Source organism: Brienomyrus brachyistius, chromosome 3, assembly GCF_023856365.1.
Source record: "Brienomyrus brachyistius isolate T26 chromosome 3, BBRACH_0.4, whole genome shotgun sequence".
Taxonomy (NCBI): Eukaryota; Metazoa; Chordata; class Actinopteri; order Osteoglossiformes; family Mormyridae; genus Brienomyrus; species Brienomyrus brachyistius.
The window spans coordinates 2,062,790-2,088,127 of record NC_064535.1 but is presented as its reverse complement, the minus strand read 5'-3'; the positions used below and the strand labels follow the sequence as shown (position 1 = coordinate 2,088,127).

General features: G+C 48.6%; 1 protein-coding gene across 1 annotated transcript in view; it reads right to left on the bottom strand.

Moving 5' to 3' along the window:
- Window positions 1-25,338, bottom strand: part of adgrb3 (adhesion G protein-coupled receptor B3) — a 136,034-nt gene that overhangs the window by 4,259 nt on the left and 106,437 nt on the right. The window contains 8 exon segments of the mRNA XM_049007523.1: window positions 6,059-6,098; window positions 7,719-7,814; window positions 8,070-8,241; window positions 8,473-8,571; window positions 10,076-10,161; window positions 12,073-12,139; window positions 13,030-13,099; window positions 14,680-14,830. Of these exon segments, the coding sequence (XP_048863480.1) occupies window positions 6,059-6,098; window positions 7,719-7,814; window positions 8,070-8,241; window positions 8,473-8,571; window positions 10,076-10,161; window positions 12,073-12,139; window positions 13,030-13,099; window positions 14,680-14,830 (781 nt within the window).

The window sequence follows — 25,338 nt, the reverse complement described above, 5'->3', positions numbered from 1 at the left end:
TTTGATGTCAAATTACAAACTTAATTAGGTACATTAAGATAAAGACGAGTTTAATGCAAAAACAAATATATAAGAAATAATTTGCCATGAATTAAGTTTATGATATTGAATGAAATGTATGACCATGCCCCAGTCAGTGAAAGTGTGTTCCCTACCCCTACACCCCAGAGGGTTAAGGGTCCTGCTCAAGGGCCTAACAGTGACATCACTCTGCCAACCCTGGGATTTGAACCAGCAACGCTCCGATCACAGACCCACCTGCTGATCTACACAACTGGCTAGTCTCCATAACCCTGAATGAGATACTGGAGTATTATGAAAGTAGTCAGTGAGTTGGGTGCAAGGTCTGCTTCTGGTAAAGTGCATGGAGGGAAACAGCAGGCACCTCCAAGGAGAAGGAACCTCCTGCTTTCTGAGCACGAAGAGGCGCCTTGGGGTCAGACTCAAGCTCAATTCATTTTGCAAGAGGCAGACACTGCGAGCGCCACGTCAGAAATCCTGTTTGGGCCCTTGGAGAACGACAGGGGTGCTCAGAGGGCACAATCTAATCTTCAGGTCCTAAATCCATAAGGACTAGAGGTATTGGGCAACGCCTGTGAGGGGCGCAGGGGGTCAGAGGGGCTTAAATGAAGGGGTCTCTTGTTATTTCAGCCGAGGCTGTAGACTGCGGTGAGCAGAGTGGGGGACGGAGTTCAGTATTTCCGGTTCTATAGAAATTCCGAAGATTTAAAAAACCTATGAGGAATTGGTTACAGGAAGTTTTATTACATGTCGAAGCAGCGACGCTGATGGTTATGATTATTTATGTTAAAAGACCAGCAGTACTTGGAGTATGCTGAAAGTATCAGTACGTGTGGAGTATGCTGAAAGTATCAGTACGTGTGGAGTATGCTGAAAGTATCAGTACGTGTGGAGTATGCTGAAAGTATCAGTACATGTGGAGTATGCTGAAAAAAATCTTAGTACGTGTGGAGTATGCTGAAAGTATCAGTACATGTGGAGTATGCTGAAAGTATCAGTACATGTGGAGTATGCTGAAAGTATCAGTACGTGAGGAGTATGCTGAAAAAAAATCTCAGTACGTGTGGAGTATGCTGAAAGTATCAGTACGTGTGGAGTATGCTGAAAGTATCAGTACGTGTGGAGTATGCTGAAAGTATCAGTACATGTGGAGTATGCTGAAAGTATCAGTACGTGAGGAGTATGCTGAAAAAAATCTCAGTACGTGTGGAATATGCTGAAAGTATCAGTACATGTGGAGTATGCTGAAAGTATCAGTACATGTGGAGTATGCTGAAAGTATCAGTACGTGAGGAGTATGCTGAAAAAAATCTCAGTACGTGTGGAGTATGCTGAAAGTATCATTACGTGTGGAGTATGCTGAAAGTATCAGTACATGTGGAGTATGCTGAAAGTATCAGTACGTGAGGAGTATGCTGAAAAAAATCTCAGTACATGTGGAGTATGCTGAAAGTATCAGTACATGTGGAGTATGCTGAAAGTATCAGTACATGTGGAGTATGCTGAAAGTATCAGTACATGATACTGCGCTGCTCCTCTGCAATGCGCCGTTCCCATGTCTGCCCATGGCCCAGCATGCAGGTACATAATGCAGCCGTAATGCATAATTACATAATGCAGCCGTACGGGCAGGTTAACCAAGGTCGCGACCTGGGAGCGATGGCGGCGGCTGTGGATGCTGCACATTTTCAAGCGGGGGCCCTGAATTATTCATGTGTAAGTCGGTGTGATGGAGCGACCTGCCCCTTCGCCTCCATTTCCTGTTCCAGATGGTTCCGCCTGATGGCAGTCTGGACAGCAGCACGACCTGACGACTTTGCAGCAAGGAAACACGGTTCTGGATGCGGATGGCTTCCTTAGCCCACAGCCAGTGCCGCTGCTCTCTGCTGTGCTTCCTTGTTATTAATGCCTGTCCCTGCTCCCCTAATTCACCATGTTGTCACTCTGCCACCTCCAACTGAGAGGTTTTTGTACGGAAGCTTTGGAGGACTGGCTACAGCAGATGAGCCAGATCCCACTTCTGTGGCTAGAAGGCTGGACTGAACCCCTAACAAACGGCTAAAGCTGACTGAGTAATCCCTACTAAACAGCTAAACCTGACTGAGTAATCCCTACTGAACAGCTAAACCTGACTGAGTAATCCCTACTGAACAGCTAAAGCTGACTGAGTAATCCCTACTGAACAGCTAAACCTGACTGAGTAATCCCTACTAAACAGCTAAACCTGACTGATTAATCCCTACTGAACAGCTAAACCTGACTGAGTAATCCCTACTAAACAGCTAAACCTGACTGAGTAATCCCTACTGAACAGCTAAACCTGACTGAGTAATCCCTACTAAACAGCTAAACCTGACTGAGTAATCCCTACTGAACAGCTAAACCTGACTGAGTAATCCCTACTGAACAGCTAAACCTTACTGAGTAATCCCTACTAAACAGCTAAAACTGACTAACTAACCTCTACCAACCAGCTAAAGCTGACTGAGTACCCTTATGAAACTGTTGAACCTACCTGACTAACCCCTATCAACCAGCTAAACCTGACTGAGTAACCCCTATGAAACTGCTGAACCTACCTGACTAACCCCTACCAACCAGCTAAACCTGACTGAGTAACCCCTATGAAACTGCTGAACCTACCTGACTAACCTCTACCAACCAGCTAAAGCTGACTGAGTAACCCTATGAAACTGCTGAACTTGCCTGACTAACCCCTACCAACCAGCTAAACCTGACTACCAAATGCTAAGCTTGAGTAACTGCTACCAAATTGCTACCAGTGTGAGTAACCTGAGCTACTATACTGGTAATGCCAGCCAAGTAACCACTACTAAACTGCTGAACCTGTCTGAGAAACCCATACCAGACTTGCCAGATCATGTAGTTACTGGGTGTAAAGATAGATAGTAGAATGGGGTATACAGTGATATTAACGGCACTCATGTTAACTTCATGAGAGGCTTTGAGGACAAGTAGATAACCCAAATACAGAGATGGCCTTCAGGAAAGAGCAGCTCAGCCGTGCTTCACTCTCGAAAAACCGGACATCAGCATGCAGTGATAGGGGCGTGGTCCACAAAATGAGTCATTATAACAAGGTGCTCACCTCATTGCCCCGTTCTAATCATCTGGCCACCCAAGCGGCTCATTAAGCAGCTGCCTGTCTCCCATAATGGGTGTGTGGCTAATGTGGATCTCCACAGGTGCTCTGCATGTTAATGAGGCATAACTCCCACTCAATGCTATGTAAAAAAATACAGATCAATACAGTTCTAAAACTGCAGTAGAGCAGGGAAAATGCAGCATCAGTGCTAAACCTACTCAAAGACCACTGCAAAAAGCCCTCAAATCTAACAGCAAATTTTTAATGCACCCTGCTAATATAATACTGCATTTTGTAAAAGCCTTCCTAATCTAACACTGTGCTTCATAAAACCCACATTAATCTAACACTGTGCTTCATAAACACCCGGCTAATCTAACACTGTGCTTCATAAACACCCTGCTGATCTAACACTGCACTTAATAAAAACCCTGCTAATCTAACACTGCACTTTATAAAACCCTGCTAATCTAACACTGCACTTTATAAAAACCCTGCTAATCTAACACTGCGCTTTATAAAACCCTGCTAATCTATCACCGTGCTTTATAAACACCCTGCTAATCTATCATTGTGTTTCATAAAACCCCTTCTAATCACACATTATGCTTCATAAAAACGATGCTATTCTAACACTGTGCTTTGTTGCCAACTTTGGTCAACTGGCTGGCATGAGATTTTCAGTTAGAGACAAGTCTGCACACACAGTAACATGTATATAAGAGTTTTACAGTAAGAGTTAAGTCTACCCCAGTGCTTTTGTAGCTAATTTTAGGTTTATAATAGAATAATGTATATTTGCCAAGATTTCCTGCATGAGCAAGAGTCTGAAAGCATGTTACACCAGATGCGTGGCAGTTGGCAAACCTGTAATCAAATACCGTGCTTTGTAAAAACCCAGCTAATCTAACACTGCACTTCTAAAAAACCCTGGCAATCTAACACCATACCTCATAAAAGCCTGCCAATCTAATACTGTGCTTCGTAAAGATCATGCTAATCTGGCACCACACTTCATAGAAACCCTCCTAATAAACACTGCGCTTCATAAATATCCTACTAATCTAACACTGTGTGATTTGTAAAAACCCTGCTAATCTAACACTGCACTTCATAAAAACCCTGCTAATCTAACACTGCACTTCATAAAAACCCTGCTAATCTGTGCTTCATGAATACCCTGCTAATCTAACACTGCACTTCATAAAAACCCTGCTAATCTGTGCTTCATGAATACCCTGCTAATCTAACACTGCACTTCATAAAAACCCTGCTAATCTGTGCTTCATGAATACCCTGCTAATCTAACACCACGGTTCATAAATACCCTGCTAATCTAACACTGTTTGTAAAAAAGTGCTCAGTCCAAGTTAAGCCTGGTAATACATACTTCTCTCATTTCTTCCTTGACTCTGATTAGGTTAAATGTAATTGGATATCCCACATGTGGTGGATGTGTGGATCTCCAAGTGTGTCCCCTGATGACTGACAGAGATGACCCATGGTGCGTCAGTCACTCCTGGCCCAGACTATTCGGTAAAGAATGAAGCCATTCCTTTGGAGAAGATGCATCTGCGGGTAGGAAACCCTGCACAGCACTTCAGCTTCTCCTAAAGATCTCACCTGGCCTCTGTTCCAAAGCCGGGATGTGTCTCATTATTCTGGACCCTGCTGGGTAAAAGTACGGTGCTAAGTGCCTCAGGCAGTAATTACCGCTAACGACGGAAGGCATCAGGAGAGCTTACTCCACAGCGGTCATTTCCACCCAACTTGTTTTGTTTTTCCCGATAAAGGCAAATGTCACTGAAAGTTCAAATTCTCAGAAAAGAAGGATGAATGCAAATGCTGAGCTGAGAGGCAGCTCAAAAGGGCCGTTGGATGATTCACCTGCCTACAATCTGCATTTAAATAACCTTGGAGGCCAGAGTGCTGGAAGGCCTGGCTCCACTGAGGGTGTGAGCTTATTAATAAAAGCGAGCACTTCAGTATCATGCTGCGATCTGGTCATGGAAGAAGCACCAGAGCAGGAGGTTGACTTCCCTCCAAACACGCAGCCCCCTTGGCCAGCTGCTTCCCCGGGTCTCCTTAGTTACTCCGGCTCAGGAAGCTGGGGCTGGCGGAGTGAGTCGAGAGCTGACTGTCACATTTGTTTGGAAGTCCAGGAGTGCTGGACCCGCCTCCTGCAACATGGATTCTGAAGTGGCTAATTGCATGCAGGCCGCAAATGAGGGAAAGGCAGGATATTTGCGGAAATCGCGGGTCCCAGGAACCTTCCAGCTGTGGCTCGAACCCCATGCCGGGCGGCTGGGTGGGCGGCCCCTTCCCACGCTGCTTTGCTGTGCTAATTCTCCGTTCCCTGCATGCTCGGGTGACTCGTCCTGGACATCCGCACATCCTTCCGCCGTTCATTCTCCTCCACAATCGGGGACCCAGTAGGACACTGACAGAGCTGAACAACACCTGGTCGCTGGCCAAGCCGCCACGGCAGCGACGTTTCTGTCTCGACAGTGCCCCCACTGTGCGGCAGCGCTAACAACGCGTAGCGCTGCAGCCATAGCTGCAGAAGCTCCAGAAGATACTGATGTGTTTCCATGGGCGACGGCATTTCCAGCCAATTAACTTCCAGGCAGATTTTGACGAACCAATGTATGGACACGGCTAATGATCCCCAGCCTCTTTAATTCTCGTTTTGGGCGGCTGAACAATAGACTACAATAATAAGTGGTAAAAAGCAAAAAAAATAAAGCATTGTAACGTGCGGTTAATCTGTCAGGATCGCTAATTTCCTCTAAGGCTAAAGCGAGGTGTGAATCTGCGATAACGGCTGCGCTATTTCCTGCATAATGTTTACAACCCATATTATTGCGAAACTTACTCACTGGATTATTTTGCTATTTTTAGAATGATTAGTCTATGGAATGGGATCCATACCTGAACGGCAGGCGATGTCCACGTCTTTCTCGAAATCTGTCTGTCAAAACGGCAAAAAAGTGACATCAGCATGCGCTCGACACTGAGGGCTTTTAACAAGCAAAACATGCAGCTAGAACGAGCTCTTTATGCACAGGGATGGTAATGTGCACAATGCTCTTTATGCACAGGGATGGTAATGTGCACAATGCTCTTTATGCACAGGGATGGCAATGCTCTTTATGCACAGGGATGGTAATGTGCACAATGCTCTTTATGCACAGGGATGGTAATGTGCACAATGCTCTTTATGTACAGGGATGGTAATGTGCACAATGCTCTTTATGCACAGGGATGGTAATGTGCACAATGCTCTTTATGCACAGGGATGGTAATGTGCACAATGCTCTTTATGCACAGGGATGGTAATGTGCACAATGCTCTTTATGCACAGGGATGGCAATGTGCACAATGTTCTTTATGCACAGGGATGGCAATGTGCACAATGCTCTTTATGCACAGGGATGGCAATGCTCTTTATGCACAGGGATGGTAATGTGCACAATGCTTCTTATGCACAGGGATGGTAATGTGCACAATGCTCTTTATACACAGGGATGGTAATGTGCACAATGCTCTTTATGCACAGGGATGGTAATGTGCACAATGCTCTTTATGCACAGGGATGGCAATGTGCACAATGTTCTTTATGCACAGGGATGGCAATGTGCACAATGCTCTTTATGCACAGGGATGGCAATGTGCACAATGCTCTTTATGCACAGGGATGGCAATGTGCACAATGTTCTTTATGCACAGGGATGGCAATGTGCACAATGCTCTTTATGCACAGGGATGGCAATGTGCACAATGCTCTTTATGCACAGGGATGGCAATGCTCTTTATGCACAGGGATGGCACTGTGCACAATGCTCTTTATGCACAGGGATGGTAATGTGCACAATGCTCTTTATACACAGGGATGGTAATGTGCACAATACTCTTTATACACAGGGATTTGACAGGAACAGGCAGATTAATGCATATTCTGTAGTCTGGTGCTCAGGCAGAGTCAGGCCCCTTCAGGTGGAACAGTTTAGACATATTAAATCATATAACATTTCCCATGCCAGAGCCCCCAGTGAAGTGAATCCACCCTCGGACAGCCAATGCAGGTGACGGGATACTGTCACCACACCACCCACATCACTCCATCACCCTCCCAACACGGAACCAGCAGACGGGTCCCACAAACGCCCTGGCAGCGCTGGAGCGGCGGGACGGCAGATGGATGCTCACGTCGCACGGAGCCAGAGCGCTGGTGCGTGTCTGATACTCGGCAGGCAGCGAAACACCGAGTCTAAGAGAGCATCAGTACCGGTCACAGCCTAATGACACCCCGCAATATCAAATGGTCCAATAAGGCTCTTTACGCGTGAGGGACAAACATGAAAAGATAAATAAGTTTAAATGGTAGTTTAGACTTTGAATGTCAAAAAAGGTGGTTTTTCCCTGTATTTGCAAATTGACAGCAAATGTATATTTATTAGTATTTAAAAAAACAGTATTTTTCATCTGCAGTAAATAACATTAAATGAACAACATAAGAAGATTTGGTGGAAATGTAAATACGTTAATGATGATGATGATGATGATGATGATGATGCTGATGGGCAGTTACCATGATCTGCGCGTGGCCATTGGGGAACGTTCCGGAGGCGTCAGTGCCGATCGGATCCTGACAGTTTCTGAGTCGACATCGAAAAGCGTCCTGAACCTGGGTGCGGGGAGAGAGGGCGTTTGAAGCAGGAAGCTGTGAATGAAGCTGCCTGAGTCTGCCGCCACATGCCCGGTGCGGGGGGTGGGGTCATTATCAGACGCCCCGACGATGACCCGCATTCCTCACAAATAAGCGTCTCCAGTCCAAAGACCGTCTGCTTTATGAGACTTGAGTGACCCTTTAAGGGCTAAAGGCCAGCGGCTTGGGGACCCTGTGCGGGGGGGGGGCGGCTGCATGGTGTCATATTAGCACCTCTCTGCGCAGGATACAGTGGACCATCACGATGACGAAGCCTTGCAGCGAGTCGAAGACGGCGAAGAGGATCTGGAAAAGTGTGGAGCGCTTGTCCGTCATGGCCAGGACGGCCGACATCCAGGTCAGAGCCAGCAGGGGGAGGACCACGCAGGAGCTCCACAGGGAGGCCCTAGGAGACGCAGTCGGGGAGTCAGTGGGGGAGGCGAGCTGCGCTCCTCCTCAGGGATACATGTAGGTCACCTTTCTGACCCGTTGCAGGTGTTTAGCATCACTCAAACCACAAAACTGCATTAGGGGCCCTGAAGTGACGTGCTGAGTGAGGCCCGGTCACAGCCACCCGGCCCTGGTGTCGCATGCTGGGATGGTGCAGTGTCGCATGCTGGGATGGTGCAGTACTCACATGGCGTTGCTTGCGGTGGTCGCTGACAGAGCTGTGGTGGAGACGACACCACACTTGGCGCATTTCAGTGTCAGGCCCGTGTGGGGCTCACTCATCTGCCTGCGGAGGAGAGCGGAGACATCAGCAAGGGCAGAGATCATGATGAGGGTGGAGACCCTAGCGAGGGTGGAGACGGCGGTGAGGGCGGAGACACTGAGAGGGCGGAGACACAGAGGGAGGAGACACTGAGAGGGCGGAGACACTGAGAGGGCGGAGACACAGAGGGAGGAGACACTGAGTGGGCGGGGAGACAGAGAGGGTGGAGACACTAGCAAGGGTGGAGACACAGAGGGAGGAGTCACTGAGTGGGCGGGGAGACAGAGAGGGTGGAGACACTGGTGAGGGTGGAGACACTGGAGAGGGTGGAGACTAGCAAGGGTGGAGACACTGGCCAGGGCGGAGACACAGAAGGAGGAGACACTGAGTGGGCAGGGAGACAGAGAGGGTGGAGACAGCGGTGAGGGCGGAGACACTGAGAGGGTGGAGACACAGAGGGAGGAGACACTGAGTGGGCGGGGAGACAGAGAGGGTGGAGACACTAGCAAGGGTGGAGACACAGAGGGAGGAGTCACTGAGTGGGCGGGGAGACAGAGAGGGTGGAGACACTGGTGAGGGTGGAGACACTGGAGAGGGTGGAGACTAGCAAGGGTGGAGACACTGGCCAGGGCGGAGACACAGAAGGAGGAGACACTGAGTGGGCAGGGAGACAGAGAGGGTGGAGACAGCGGTGAGGGCGGAGACACTGAGAGGGCGGAGACACAGAGGGAGGAGACACTGAGTGGGCGGGGAGACAGAGAGGGTGGAGACACTGGTGAGGGTGGCAACACAGAGAGGGCGGAGACACTAGCAAGGGTGGAGACACTGGCCAGGGCGGAGACACAGAGGGAGGAGACACTGAGTGGGCAGGGAGACAGAGAGGGTGGAGACAGCGGTGAGGGCGGAGACACTGAGAGGGCGGAGACACAGAGGGAGGAGACACTGAGTGGGCGGGGAGACAGAGAGGGTGGAGACACTGGTGAGGGTGGCAACACAGATAGGGCGGAGACACTAGCAAGGGAGGAGACACTGGCGAGGGTGGAGACACTGGAGAGGGTGGAGACACAGAGGGAGGAGACACTGAGTGGGCAGGGAGACAGAGAGGGTGGAGACAGCGGTGAGGGCGGAGACACTGAGAGGGCGGAGACACAGAGGGAGGAGACACTGAGTGGGCGGGGAGACAGAGAGGGTGGAGACACTGGTGAGGGTGGCAACACAGAGAGGGCGGAGACACTGGCGAGGGTGGAGACACTGGCGAGGGTGGAGACACAGAGAGGGTGGAGACACTGGCGAGGGTGGAGACACAGAGAGGGTGGAGACACTGGCGAGGGTGGAGACACTGGCGAGGGCACCGCTATCGCTGTTTAAGGTTCAGGATCAGATTATGCATATTAGCTGACAGATTCAATAGCAGCCTGTTAAGTATCCCATCATGGTGGGACTGTGTATCTTTCACCATCCCTGCGGTCCTCCTCCTACAGCAGCATCATGTCCGTGTGCGTATGTGTGGCTGAGCGATTTCATTTACCCTGCTCTGTGTTTCAGCTTCTTATCCAAGATGCCGTCCCTGGACACCAGCTTGTTAAACACCAGGATGCCAATCACCATGTTGACCTGAAGCGGACCGGAGAGACAGACGTTATAAAACAGGCTTTCATAACGTTTCCAATACCTTGGAAATCTGATATCCAAGTTTGTTCCTGCTGGAAGAACGTAAACATGAGGCATAATGTTTGCTGGCGTGATGGGTGCCTCTGCATCTTGTGCTCTCCTTCCACGATGGCTCTATCACCCCCTCGGATCCGCGTGTCCTTCTTGTCCTTTTTACATCCCTGTACGTGTCACGATTGCTTAATACGGTCCAGGGATTACGGGAACGTCCATCTCCCAGCTCCCTCTCCGTGTTCGAGGGCCATCAATCTGGTCACCTGTCGTCTGGATCAAGGAGCGACCCAGTGACAGCACGCTGCTCTCTCTGTGATCAAAGCCTGCTGCTCCCGGGGGACACCGTGACATTTCAGCGCGCGAGGTCAGTCTGTTTCAGGTCAGCCTGTCCCTGAAGAATTCAGCCCCCAGAGACAATTACAGGGTTATTATAGGGATTCTGTTGCTCTAACCCTCACAGGAGACTTTTCTAATTACTACATTAATAAATCTGCTAAAGGAGTTTGTTTCATTATAACAATCAAGCAGGCCTTTAAAGGATTTTGTGAAGCTATAAAAACATTAGCTGGATTACCCTTAAATGGGATTAATTTTCTACTGAACATGAACTCATATCATTCATAGCCCAGCAGATTAAGCAGAAGAGAGCAGGACTACCGTGTGAATACTGAGCCAGTCCTGTTTGTCACTGACATGTTCGGATAAGAGAAGGATTTGGTTCCCTGACCTTCTGTCTGATAGCTGTGGAACGAAGGGTAGTGGGATGAGGCCGGAGCAGGCAGAGGAACATGCAGCGCCTTTGTTTTCTGATTGCAAGTCCTTAGCGATGGTCAGGTGACCTGGGGCATGTGACCGGTCTGCTATGGCATCCGTGTTATAAAGGTGCCGATTTCCCAGAACATCAGCAAAATTTAAAAATAGATATCTTCTCTGACTGAGAAATACAGCAAACCAAATTATCCACAGAACTACAGCCATTATTTAAAGCCTCGTTAATGAAAATGCTACTAATTAACTTCAGAGAGTGTTTGCTCTGGTCACATTCCTGTATCGGGCAGCGCCTTGCTGAGGACACAGGTAACGAAAATAACTGGGCTACCCCGACTGCATGGGGTTTCTGGGACCTTCCTGACACGGGGGTCACCCACCGCAAGCAAGCGCTGCTTCTCGTGACCGTGAAACACGCCCTACTCTACAACCGCTGCGGTAACTCCAGGCTTCAGCTTTTTTTAAACTCCTGAGCAGCCAGTTTGATTGAAAACTGCTCAAGCGAGAGCAGAAGTTTCTAATTTAGGAGCTGAAGGGCTGTTTGCGCTGGATAGGGCCTGAGCAGAACCTCTGTGACACAGACTGAGTGCATCACTGCAGCCCACATGCAAAACCGACGACGCTGAACCGCAGGCAATGTCTGGCCATTTGATTTACATGCGAAGTAGAAGCTTCTAGTAAATCAGATGTCGAGGCAGATGCTAGTTTAATTTTCATCATTCGTTTTGACATCCTCCAGGAGTATATTTTATACTTTTAAATGACGTGATGTCATAAATAGTAATTGAATAGTCCATTTGTAAGGTATATTAAGCAACTTTTCATTTGTGCGATTCCACATTGGCAGCCACTTGACAGCCTCCAATATTTACACACCCACCCGAGCTGCATTTTGCTTGTGTTCTGTCAGGACTTTATGTCTGTGTAGCACTTAGAGGAAGAGAGATATCACTGGAGTGTCAGGGAGAGTCTGCTTGTGTGCCAGGATCGGAGATGCTTCCTCTCAGGCCTTCTACTCTGACGGAGCAAACAGAGGAGCGGTTGGCGGACCTGCAGGTCAGGGTGACCCAGAGATGCAGAGTCCGGGCTTACCAGAACCACGGCCGCCGCAGGTCCGACAAACGCATAGAGAAGACCTCCCTCAAGAGATAGCCAGCAGCTGGATGAGAGTAAGAGGGAGAGAGAGAGAGAGAGAGAGAGACAGCAGGCTCGTAAAGACGAACACCGTGCGTGAAGTTAATGGACTGCACAGCCACAAATGGCGCTACTGAGTCACACATGGAGCTGCTGGGTCACAATCGGCGCTGCTGGGTCACTAACAGAGTGGCACTGTCTCACAAATGGTGCACTACTATGTCACAAAGAGCACAACTGTGTCACAAGGGGTGTGGCACTGTGTTACAAGTGGCTACTGTGTCACTAACAGTGTGGCACTGCATCACAAATGGTGCACTGCTGTGCCCCAAACTACGCTACTGTGTCATCCTCCAGGATTTGGGGAATCCGGAGAGCGTTTTCCTTGAAAATGGATGAGGTTCTACAAGGAGACGGTTGGGTGATACAGTCAGATTCAGAGCCATTAACGGGACACATCACGCAGAAGACAACGTCCTGGAGACCACCTCAAAGGACTGTCTGATGGTGCCTAATGAACTTCTGCTCTCCAATTTGGAGCTTGTTTAGAGGTTCCCGAGTGTGGCTGCCACCCAGCTGGCACGTCACGTTTAACGAGCTGTCTGTTATCGTGCGTGACTGCCGTGAGGGTCATGGAAATCAAGGCAGTGGCAGCCATTTCACAGAAATGACTTCATCCGGCTCCCTTGGGGAATTCAATACCCAAACAAGCCCGACAAAACTTTGAATCTACCTTTTATGTATGTTTCTATTTTTGTTCTTGGGGTTATTTTAGACATTCTGCTGATTACCAAACCCAGCCGACGTGAAGAAGTCTTGGTCAGTGCATGGTTACATGTGAATTCGCAGTTTCCACTAACAACAAAAGGATAAACGCACTCTGAAAGCAGAAGAATCCGGAAAAGAGGAACTTACTATTGAGGTGTCCCATAGCCCTTAGCCTTGGTGAAGCCCATGGAGATGGCGACCACCAAAGCAGGTAGACCTACCAAAAGAGAAACACGCTGCCTTCAGGTTCCTAACAGACCACAGGGACATTTCCCAGAAACGCCTGCAGAAGCCTCACGAGGAACAAAATCTAGACATTTTAGGTTGTTACAAAATTCACAGCAATCGATAATATTGAGCCGCTAGCGGCTGCAGATGTGGCAGAATCTCAGGCTCTTGCAAGCAATCAAAACATCAGATGGAATTCCAGGCCCAAGTGAAAGTTCAGTCGTGATGATACGCCATCCCTCCACACAGTTATCATTCATAATTAATCATCATCTGACCACTGCTGAAATTCAGTACCACTTTGATAAACACACCCCGTCCTTCATTTCAGATGGGATATTTAGACAGATTTGAGATGCACTCAATCTCTTTGTTTTCAGCCGTCTGCCTGCTGGGTGAGGAAGCTTACGGACGTGTGCAGAATGTCAGCAGTGATAATGGACAGTCAGCTGGCTGACGGTCTGTGATGGGCGTGGTCTACACTGCCGGGTATCACGGTGATAGGGTGATAGGGTGATAGGGTGATAGGGTGTTGCCTGCTGGTGCTTTTGGTGTCCCGGTTTGTGTTGGTAATTAGCTCTGCTGGCTAACAGGTACCTCCTCCTTCATCAACATTCCCCTTAATGTAATTGTGTCCTACCGCCGTCTTCAGTGGTCAGAACTGCTAGCTCAAGAGACACGTTATTTGAAAACTGCACATTAAGGTATTTCCATGCAGCAGAAAAGTACAGTACAGTCCAAAAACATGAAGAAATTCCAATGTGGAAGGGTCACGTGATGCCCCCCCCCCCCAAAAAAAAAAAAAAAAAAAAAACCTTGATAATGGCCAGCAGAAGGTCACACAGTCCACTGGAATGGACTCTCATTTAGCCTTTCACAGAACATCTTGCAGCGTGGATTTCTAAATATGGCTCTTGCCTCTACGCATTCCCTTGTTGCTTGGAGACGGTTGTCAAGGAAATCGCATCCCATCATGACAGGCAGGAAATAGGAAAGACTTCACAGGATGGAGGGCTGTGTGCTGCCTGAACCCCAGAGCCTCCTATTAACGCCCCGAGGAGACAAGCTCCGGGGGTCATTTACGTGAACTGCCCACAGCTGAGACACAGCAGACTCCCCCGGAATGTTCTGGATGTTTAATGAATCGGATGTAACATTACATAGCACGCAGTCTGGACTTCGCAGGGAGGTGTGTATATAATTGACACTGCGTTGTTGAATTTCAATTTGATCCTATAAGTCAAACAGCGATTAGCTGTGTTTGCCAAAGAATGGCACTGCCAGTGAGGGTCTTTTTGGTTGCTAGGTAACAGGAGGAATGTGCAGGAGCCCCCCTTAATCAACTAAAATGTTCCAAAATGTCTGAAGTACGTGTCCCTTGGTCCTAAAGCCAGAGCAGAAATCCGAACAGCAGCAGAGAGATCTGCAGCCTTTTATAATGCAGGAGCGTTGAACAGCAGCTGGATCGGACCGGCGCCATCTTACGCTGCAGAGGTGTGAGACGGCCCGTGGGACGGAGAAAATGGATGATTAACGTAGGAGTGAGGGAAGGAGTCGGCGGTCGCTCACCCCATCCCAGGCACAGGAATCTCTTGCGGATGAGCCGAGTCCGCACCTTGCCGGTGACGGCCATGTAGGACTGCCATGCCTCCGTCAGCACCCAGCAGAAGGACGCCAGGAAGAAGAAGTGCAGGAAGGCTGTCGTCATGGTGCAGACGCCCTGGCGACAGAGCGCGGGCGTTACACACAGCGGGCCGGGGGCCGCGGCGGCGCTAAAAATACTTGCGGTGGGGAGGAGGCGTGCGGTAGGTAATTAGCGTATCGACCTGCCGAAAACAGGGCTGAAGGGGGCTAATAATAGGAAGGGGTGGGGGGGGGGGGGGCAGGCTAAGGTGACACTTCTGAGGAAGTGAGAGTGCAAAGATGAAGGCGTGATGCAAGGGGGAGGTGTCATGTGATCTGTCAGGTGATGGGAGGGACACACAGGCACTGCTAAGCAGCTGCTAACCAGAGCAGACAGTACACAATACTAATAATAATAATAATAATAATAATAATAATAATAGAGTAATGATGATATAGAGGCAGGCTCTACTAAAAAGCTGCAAACTAGAGCAGCTGATACAATAATATGAATATCAGCAGAACATGAATGTGATTAGATGCTGTTTCACTGTATTCGCCTTATCAACACCTAAACCTCCAAATTAATTGGCCACAAACTAAACCACAAACCCACTGGAATCAGCTCTTGAAGCAGCACGTCTGAGGCCGGGCCTGTTTGAAGTGGAATGAGCCGACGGTTATCCCAGTCAATGGCTGACGCTCTGAATGAGCAGAAGATTATCCCAGCGGCGGTAGTAAGATTCCGCGGAAAGGGGTGCCGCCGGGGCTTTCTGACAGGCAACATGGATGTGCTTCTGCTCAGCTGTCAGTCAATAAGGGCATGCTGCGACACCCAGCGTGGGCCCCTTTGTCAAAGGGCTCCTTCATTACAGCAAGTGGCTTTAAGGAGCTTTTTGCTGGAAATGGCCGGTAATCTGGATAGGAGAGTCTTAAGTCGGTGACCCTGGGGATCGGCAGCTGAGATGGCAGCACGGGTACGGAGCGTGGCCCTCGCGGGTACGGATCGTGGCCCTCGCGGGTACGGAGCGTGACCCTCGCGGGTACGGAGCGTGGCCCTCGCGGGTACGGAGCGTGGCCATCGCGGGTACGGAGCGTGGCCCTCGCGGGTACGGAGCGTGGCCCTCTTGGGTACGGAGCGTGGCCATCGCGGGTACGGAGCGTGGCCCTCGCGGGTACGGAGCGTGGCCCTCGCGGGTACGGAGCGTGGCCATCGCGGGTACGGAACGTGGCCCTCATGGGTACGGAGCGTGGCCATCGCGGGTACGGAGCGTGGCCCTCGCGGGTACGGAACGTGGCCCTCGCGGGTACGGAACGTGGCCCTCGCGGGTACGGAGCGTGGCCCTCGCGGGTACGGAGCGTGGCCCTCGCGGGTACGGAGCGTGGCCCTCACAGGTCTTCCTCTTTCCCAATCAGAGCTGGGCTCTTGTCAGCCAAACCCAGACCAATGCTGGAACACGCCTCCTGCACATCCACCTCCATTGGTGCTGCTCTCATATCCCTCCTCTGCAGTTACAGCATCAGCGAGATGTGAAACTGCGCTTATTTACCGCTGCATGTATTCTGACGGTGCTGTTGTGCCCATCTTGCTCGGGGGGGGGGGAGCTTCACCAGTTTGCTCATTCCAGCTCCACAGCTGTGTGTAAAGACCCTCAGAGGATCATTCTGCCCTGCACTGTGCCCTCCGTGCTAATGCATGCAGTACAAATCACTTCTTTGGATATAAAAGGCTATCTGTCTGGACTCAAAACAATTACTGTGGGTTGTTTTCTGCAATTTTCCCTGCAAATCTCTCTGGAATATCAGCTCTGGTGAAGTGCACAGTCTTATTCCAGTCTGATTATTGCAGCAGGCTCCTGTGTTGCATAACTCTACTGTTATATAAACCTCTCTCTCTTTTTTAATGGATCACACTGAAGTATCGTATACAGTAAGCAGACTCACCAAGCACAGTGGCACAATCAGGTGACAAAAAGCTCAAGGCAAACCAATATTTATTTACTTGTGCCTCTGCTTCTCAGAGATGAGGCTACAGTACTCTGTTGCTGGGTGATTACTCTACAGTACTTTGTTTCTCGGAGATTACTCCACAGTACTCTGTTTCTGGGAAATTACTGTACAGTACTCTGTTGCTGGGAGATTACTCCACAGTATTCTACTTCTGAGAGATGTGGCTACCGTATTCTGCTTCTGAGAGATTACATTTCCCATCGCTGGGTTGTGAAAATTGCAGAGTAATGCTCTTCTTTCAGGTAAATACACTGGGATGCTTCCCGGGGTTTCCAACATGCTGATGCTACCAGTGCGGTACACCGGTGGGGTCACACCAAAACACAGATGTGTCATGTATGAACACATATGTTGTGTCAGCACGCCTTCCAGGACACGTATCAGCACGGCTTAAAGTTATAAACAAAGCTCCGTTACAGAGCGATACACAAATGATTTCCTTTGATATATTCATAAGTAAGTCACAATGTTACTACCCTCTCTCACCATATTTCTTTTTGATGTATGAAGTCTTCTCCTAAGAGCCCAGCTGTCTGTATCTGCATTAGTGTGTGCCATGATTAATTCTGTTTGATCTCTTTTAAAAGAGATCATCTTTAGGCTGGATTTGAAAAAGTTAGTAGATCGAAAAAGACATCAAGCCCATCTTAACACTAATTCAAGGAACAGCAGGCTGGTCTGACAGGGAGAACAAGTCAAGGTTAAAAAAAAGCAATCCCGGTTTTGTTTTTTAAGCAAAAAATAAGCCTGAATTTGGGCTGCGGCCCCTTCCTGGATACGAAACACGTGACATGTTTACCTTTCACACAAGGGGGCCCAGTCAGCCCAGTGCCTTCTGGGAAAAACATTCAACTGAGCATTGAGTTTTTGGGAAACTGTGAGCACGTCACTCGAGAGCCTAAGATTCATGCTAAAAGCACATAAGGGTCACTTTACAACTACGTATAACTCAGGGGCTTCACTGCCTTGCACTGGAGATTAGAAATGCACAATATATCAGTTAAAATACTGGTATCGGCCGATGTTTGTTAAAAATCAAGACATTGTCATAGGTCAGTCTTGGTGGAGAGACGGGCTCCCACATCGGCGTTGCCTGGCTGACGTATCAGTGCCGTCGTTATACGCACATTTTTGGCATCTTATTAATTAACATCACTGACATCAGATTCACTTCAGATTTGTAGGGTTCAGAGGTGAACGATTATCAACGTCAGTAATGTTAGAGAAAAATCTATTGACTATCGTCATCAGCCAAAATTCCCACATTGGTGCACCACTAATAGAGATACTATCTCTGTACAAGAGAGACGACCTATCTGGGTAATGTGAGCGGCAAAATCTTATCAGCAATAATATTAGCATAATTGCTGGATAAATCGTCCACAGGAAGTAGGAACGGCATTGGGGCTCATGGCTGCTTTAAGGTGACCCCCCCGCCTCACATCTCTCCTCCGCTACTCGCTGATATTCCCCCAAACTGAGGCTGCTCACACAAAGTGGTGAAGGGCCCAAGCCTCTTAGAAAACACAACGCAAGCTGCCCTTTAGAAAGGCAAATTGCTGGGAGATGTTGAGCTCACTCTGGCAGTATCCGTGGAAACGCAGGAGCTGAGCTTGGGACCACATGAAGCAGCGACAAAGCTGACAGGGAAGGAGGGGGTCTGATTCGTGTTTGATAACGGGGCTGCTAATGAAGAGCTCCTTCTGGGCTGGGGGGGCCGACTGGACCACAGAGCCACAGGAATTCAAAATGGCCGACGTTCCTGAGGGAGAGCAGGCTGTGAGAGTAACGTGTCGTCTGTCATTACATATGACATCACGCAGCTCTTCTGAGTTCACCAGTCTGACCCATGAACAAGTAACCTTTTAGTCACCTAATTCAGAGCAATGGCACACATCTAGTCAAGTAAACCAGCTGTTTGAAGCGCAGAAAGGCAGTTTGCAACCTCCGAATGATGCATAATGATAGATATATGTATACTGTTTTTCTCCGTTTAAGTAAGTTTGTAGTCAGTAGTACTGTCTATGTTTATCTGTAATCAGCATCTCTGTCCTTTTGACCAATGGCGGCAGTCAGATGTGATCATGTGACGCTGTCACATGTGCATCCAGCTACGATGTTCACATTGCCGGCTCCGTAAGTTCAGCCTTTGATGCCAATTCATTTCATGCCACGATTCCAGCCCTTGTGCCCAGTCCTGACAGCTGCTTTCGGACACTTTGCCGGAACGCCTGGCACTGGCACGCAGCAGGGCATGCTGGGTAAACATTTAAGGCTTTTGATGTAGGGGAACATTAGGGCTGCCCCCCATTGGAGCTGCTTGGTCTCCGATCCGCAAAGAAACCGCCGTGTCTGACTAAACCCAGAGCCAAGCTGAGGGTCCAACCTCCAACCCAACACTGCGCTTATTGCTACATTACGAGAGATCGACCACTCAAAGGCAGCTGGCATTTATAAACGTAAGAGGACACCGCCAGCCAGCAGGAAAAAATTAGCACATTTTTTAAAGGATTGAATCTCTGTGAAATTATAAACGATTCAGAAGTTCACAAGACACCACCGAGTTCCTCTTTCTTTTTAAGGTTGAAATTCACCCAGGATTTATAAATTCAAACGAGTGTCACAGGGGGGGAATTGGAACTCATTCTTTAATGGACCTCTAACTCTCACCCTCCCCTCTGGACTCTGTTACAGTTGAAGAATAACCCACCCCCCGACCCCCCCTTCAACTTAAACATCAGTCAGTTAATGTGGGAGTTAGCTGTAATTGGTCTTATCAGTCCAAAGAGAGGACTCTGCTTTAAGTAGGAGCACCTCTTGCCAGGGAAAGACCCCCCAGTCGCAGTGGATACATCCGTACCCGTGTGCTTCAAGGCATAATATGAAGGTAGATCCACCCCCTCCTCCCCCATCACGGCTGAGACACGCATGTCACTGTCTGTCCTTTGTTTAGCCAGCCCCTAAGGCAGCACCCCCTGGAAGCATTCTGGAACGTTCCGCTAAATAACCCCCCCCTCGCCCCCTCGCCTGTGGCTAAGCGCTCCCACCATCACTTCCAAGGCCTTAATTGCACTGAATGTCATCACATGCTGCTGATGTTAAGTCAAGGCCACTGCTGTGACGGAGTGGCAGCCCTGAAAACAGCATTTCATCCAAATATTCTGCACATTCCCAGATCATGAGAATGATGATGCAAATTCAGCCTGATTGGTTCACTGGAATAGGCGTCAGTCAGGCTGCTGGTCCTTCTGATTGGCTATGTCTGAATTCCTAAAAAAAGCCTGACATACAGCCCAGTGGTCACACTCCTACTTCAGACTAACAGATTCAGGCTTGATGTCGTCACACTGCTGATCTGCTGTATCATTCCAGGCATCCAGGACCTCCACTGGGTCTCGCTCATTCACCATAGCTTATCATTTATCAATGGCGGTCAAGGATCTCCATCACAGCCACCCTGAAGGACACCTCTGCAATTAGGAGGGGGCCACAATCAAGTTATGGGCAGCACCCAAATTTATAAATATATGTCGTTCACAGAAGTAGACCCCTACAGGATGGGAGGTGTGATGCATGGCAAGCCTTCTGGAGCAAATCTCAGCAAAGACAACGCTGGAGAAAAACGTGTGCTACTCAGGGGTGTATAGAGAGGCGGGGCCACTGAGACCTAGCTAAAAGCTGATTGGCTCCTGGATGGCCACCTCCCCTGTCAGTCATTAATTCAAATCATATTAGTGGCTATAAGATTGGCCCCTCTGTATAACTTATAGCCCCTCATAAGCCTCCCAAAAATCCTAGACTCACCCCTGGTACTAACAAAACTGAAACCCAAACATTAATAAATCAGGGAATCTAACACTGAAGTATCCTGAAAGCCTCATCAGGGGCAGCATGGAGACAAGAATCACACCAATGAAAACGGTGACACTGAAAGATATAGACGGCGTGTCCCAGTGCAGCCCGAATGCCAAAGGAGATGGGCAGAGGCCACCTAACGACCCAGAGAGGCCGTCCGCCGAGGATGACACCCCTCGCATTGTTCCGGTCTCTGCTTATAGATGCTGGCCCAGCACCTTCTCTCCACACGGGAGCTATGTCACCAAACTGGGCCACAGTGAGCCTGTAAACCTTGTTATACAATAAATAGCCCAGGCACCTTCATACATCACGAGTGTCACAAGCGTTGGGGGCGTCTCGGCGGCGCGGCACTGCCGTGGCACGGTGCGAGTGCCGGCTCGAGCCGGAAATCGAGTGGGACTGGCGGGACACGCTGAAGATCTGGGAGTGATCTGGGAGTGATCTGGGAGTGATCCCGGGCATGGAAGCAGGGCTCTGTGGTTCACAATTTGTGTAAAAACATCGCTGTAAAAATAACGCATAGTTAACATCTCCCATATACATTCCGGAGAGATGTTTAAAGGCTTCTTCAAATTTTGTTTTGACACTTTCATGATGATGGTGGTGGGGATTAAGGGCCTTACTCAGGGCCCCAGTGGTGAAATCGCTCTGCCGGCCGCGGGACGTGAACCGGCACCTTTCCCTTCCTAAACTACTGAGCTACACACCAAGATGATAATGATCAAAGTGTTATTAAAGGGTCACTAGACACCATGAACTAAAATTGCATTGTTGCTGCTTGAACTCTTCTAAAAATGATCAGTTTTCTACCCATTTCCCAAAGATGCTTAATCGAATGGAGTGTAAATGGAGAGTGTTATGTGGTGACACCCCACTACGCAGTTGTAACGCACTGGCGGGGTGACAGAGAGCTTGATAGACACTGTCAGGCCTTCAGATCAGCTTAAGGCCAGGCCTGACCACCAAGCTCGGGGATTTTCTCGGCTCCGATCCTTTGTGGTACTTCCACATCCAGTGATTCTTCCAAGGGCGGCTTCTGCATTTGCTGCAGGACCTTTCTTCAAACCGGTGGAAAGAGGCTTTCTAGTGACAAGGTGATGTGTCTGCTCTCAGTATAGCTAACCATGCAGTGTGTATGTTATTCTATATGCTCAGCAGAGACATACTGAAGGGCGGGGCCACTGGGCTCACCTGAAAGCTGATTGGCCCCCAGAGTGAACCCCCTCCTGTCACTCGTCTAATCAATACACATCATTGGCTAATGACAAGGGTGGCCCCTCTTATGCTTCAAACTTCTGAAATTACTCCTAACAGCATAATCGCTAGGAGAAGTACTAATGGCCATTCTCTCCCAGTAGGTGTACCGCACGGCTCCATGTCAGGCTCAGTCTATAAGCAAACAAACATTTTTCTCACAAAAGTTTCAGTTTGATTAAAAAACATACTGTAGAATGGTTGAATAACACATCCAGAAATGCCCTGATAAATGTAAAAATACTTAATTACAGAATTTTCTTTTCACAGATATGAACCTGGGATGCAAACAAATGCCAGAAAGTGCCGATTTGCCCACAGTGCTACTGTTAGCAGCTGTGGGCAAGCCGGTCAAAAAGTTACAAAATGCATTTCATTATCGATCAAAACGTGCTGGAAGTCGAAAAAGGCTAAACCCTGACACAGTGGTTTCCATCCTCTTTCTCCACAGCGCTTCCAAACAGCTGTCATAAATGCAGTCGGTGTATATTTTTTCAAATTTTTTCAATTTGTAGGATAAGCTACTAGTTTGGTGAAATATCGCGGTGAAGTACGATCTGCTCTACTTCATTTTTGATAAAATTAAGGTTAAAAGAAGACCTAAGTTCTACTAAGTTCATTCAAATCTGATACAGTTCTCAGATCTTATGTTACATCAGATGTTACAGTTTTGACGAGTGTGTTTTGCATACATGCGCGCTTGTGTGTGTTTGTGTGTGTGCGAGAGAGATGTCTTTGCACAATTTTCCCCAACCCTTCAATAAATAACGACGTAAAAATCGTTCTTTCGGTTTGTTGTTGTTTGGTACACAGCTAATCTTGCATCAAATTGCGTCATCATCTTCAATGCGAATCTTGCACAAATCTATGTCATCTATGGGTCACAGTGTCACAAATCACACTTCACTGGTAGGTTCCATGGCAATATAGGCTCACTGCTGTTTTTTTTTTTCCTTGGGTCGGGTCGGGTTTTGGGTCATTATCCATGCTTATTTTTGCGGGTTGGGCAGGGCGGTTTGGATCTTCTGACGGGTCAGTTTGGGGCGGGTGTTAAAAAAAGCCGACCTTCGCAACACTAATGGGGGTGCATGAAATCAGAAAAAAAAATGCAACAGGAATGCTTACTTCACTGTCATTAGTGTCAAAGTAAATCTCAATTCAAAGGGAAGAGGGGCGTCATGGTTTTTACAGTTAGCCGAAGGCCCCCCCCAACCGTTTAGCAAAATGACGCGGCTAACCAAAAGCCTGTAAAGAGGATAGACCCCAACCCCCCTCCCGCCCCCAGTCCCATTTCCTCACTGGGCGAAGAAGCGGAGAGATTGTGATAAATGGGTTTGTCTCCATTCAGAGACAATCAAATCATGCCGAAGGCTTCCTGGGCCGAAGCTAACAGCCCCTGCTAAGTTCGTTTGGAAACGTAATGAAACATTTATAGCTACTGCTGCCATAAATAAGGAAACAACGCAGCATTTTTCCCTAACGACCTCTGGAAAGACAGTGACGGCAGCAGGAAAACAAGCCCCACTTCCAGTTATGAAGCAGACCTTCAGTTAACTGTCATCCTGGTCGCGGTAACAGCCGGCCCTGATGCCGACACTGATGCTCTCTCCGCACGGTCATTATTATACTCGCTCCCTGCCACCGACCACCCTGATCGCTCTCTGTCAGTACCGGGTGTATTTTTTAAAAAATTTGTCAGTTCTGAGAGTCTTTCGGAACCATGGTGAAATATGAAGAAATGATACTGCAAGCTGAAAAATGACACATATGGGTTTTAATGGGTTTGAGGGGTCGGATAGATAACCATGACATCATAATTATGGTATGTTACGTTACGCTATGTTGTGTCATACAACATTACCCTACAATATGTTATGTTACACTACGCTACATTGTTACAGTGCGCTATGTTATGTTACACTTCATTGTTATGTTACATTACCCTATGTTATGTTACATCACGCTCTTATGTTATGTTACGCTATGCTATTTTATGCTATGTTATGTCTCCCCTGCCCTTACTTTATTGATAATTGTACAGGATTTTCTGCACTATGGAAACCAGCTCACAAACACTGTCTTCAGTCCTGTAATGTTTGTCCTGTGTACTATGAGTCCAGAAGGAACGTTAGTTATTTCGTTCCGCTGTGTATCACTGGATGTGGCAGGTAGGTGATTTGTCACTTTGAGGTGTGCGAACCCCCAAGCCCACCAAACCCCACTTAACGACGAGCTGCGGAGAGACTCGCGCCCCAGGAATAACAACCAGCGACGGCCTCCGAGAGCCGCTACGCCCTGGAAGGCCTAAACGTGGTGCTGGGTGGAGGCGGGATGGGGGAGGGGAGACACAGCACTGCGTGGGAGAAGGTTATTAATGCTCTCTGCCTTCAAAGAGAAAGAGAGAGAGAGAGAGAGAGAGATGTACCGACCATGGTGGGCGGTGTGACGCCCCCTAGGGCTGCGCACCATTACTGCACACAAGAATAACATTTAAGTAGATCCCGAGAATAGCTGGAAAGGAGGTGGTGTGAAGTGCGTGGGTCACATGACCGGCACAGGCTCCTCTTGCAGAACCTGCCATGATCGCGGTGTGTTATGTATTTAATACTGCACAGCGCCCCCCAGCACGGCCTCCTGAACGTTAATGAAGCACCATGAAACTTCCCACACCCCAGAAAGGCTGGCCTTTCAATTTTTACATTCATAGCAGTGCTATAGAAACATGTTCAATTCACCCCATTCCCTTTGTGAAGCCTGACTTGCTTATTGATTATTGAGGCTAGTGATCAGGTTTCATGGGTCGTCACAAAGAGCTGGAGATGCCGGCAGTCAAAGCCACAGAGAAAATGTGACGAATGCAGTGAGGAGCTCTCTGGCCATCGGCGGCAGCTGTGCTCAGTCACCCGTCAGCTTAATGAGCTCTGTGAGCTTCGTGCCGAGTGACTGAACGGTGTTTAACTTTGATGGGTTGGTAAACGATCCGAGTGTGAACACGTCCAGAGTATTTGCACAGAGACGCTGAATGTGAGCTAAGAACATGGAGATGAGAAACCTAAGAATGATCTTCTGCTGTCTAAAGACCCAGAGTCATCAAAGCAAAGCTAGCAGGGACAGGGAGAGTGCCCCCTCGCCCAGCAGCCTCCCTCACCGACGCTGACCGCTCTGCTAACAGCGGGCACTTTGCTCTTTAGCCAGCCAGGAAGCCGTAGCTCCTTCTAGCATCACTTCTGCTTACTCACAGTCACTGTTTACTTATCATGTCACCCTTTCCTCTGTCCCGAGCTGCTCCTGACTCTCGCTGGATAGTTTAGCGTTAAAGGTTTGTGTAAATTGTATTGAAATTGTCTGGCATGTTATACGTTGCATTGGGACACAGCGACCAAGACAAATTCCTTGAATGTTTAATATACTTGGCCAATAAAGATCTGTCCGATTCTGCTTCTGAAGATGCAAAGTGTGTATATGAATGATTTTAAAAGAGTT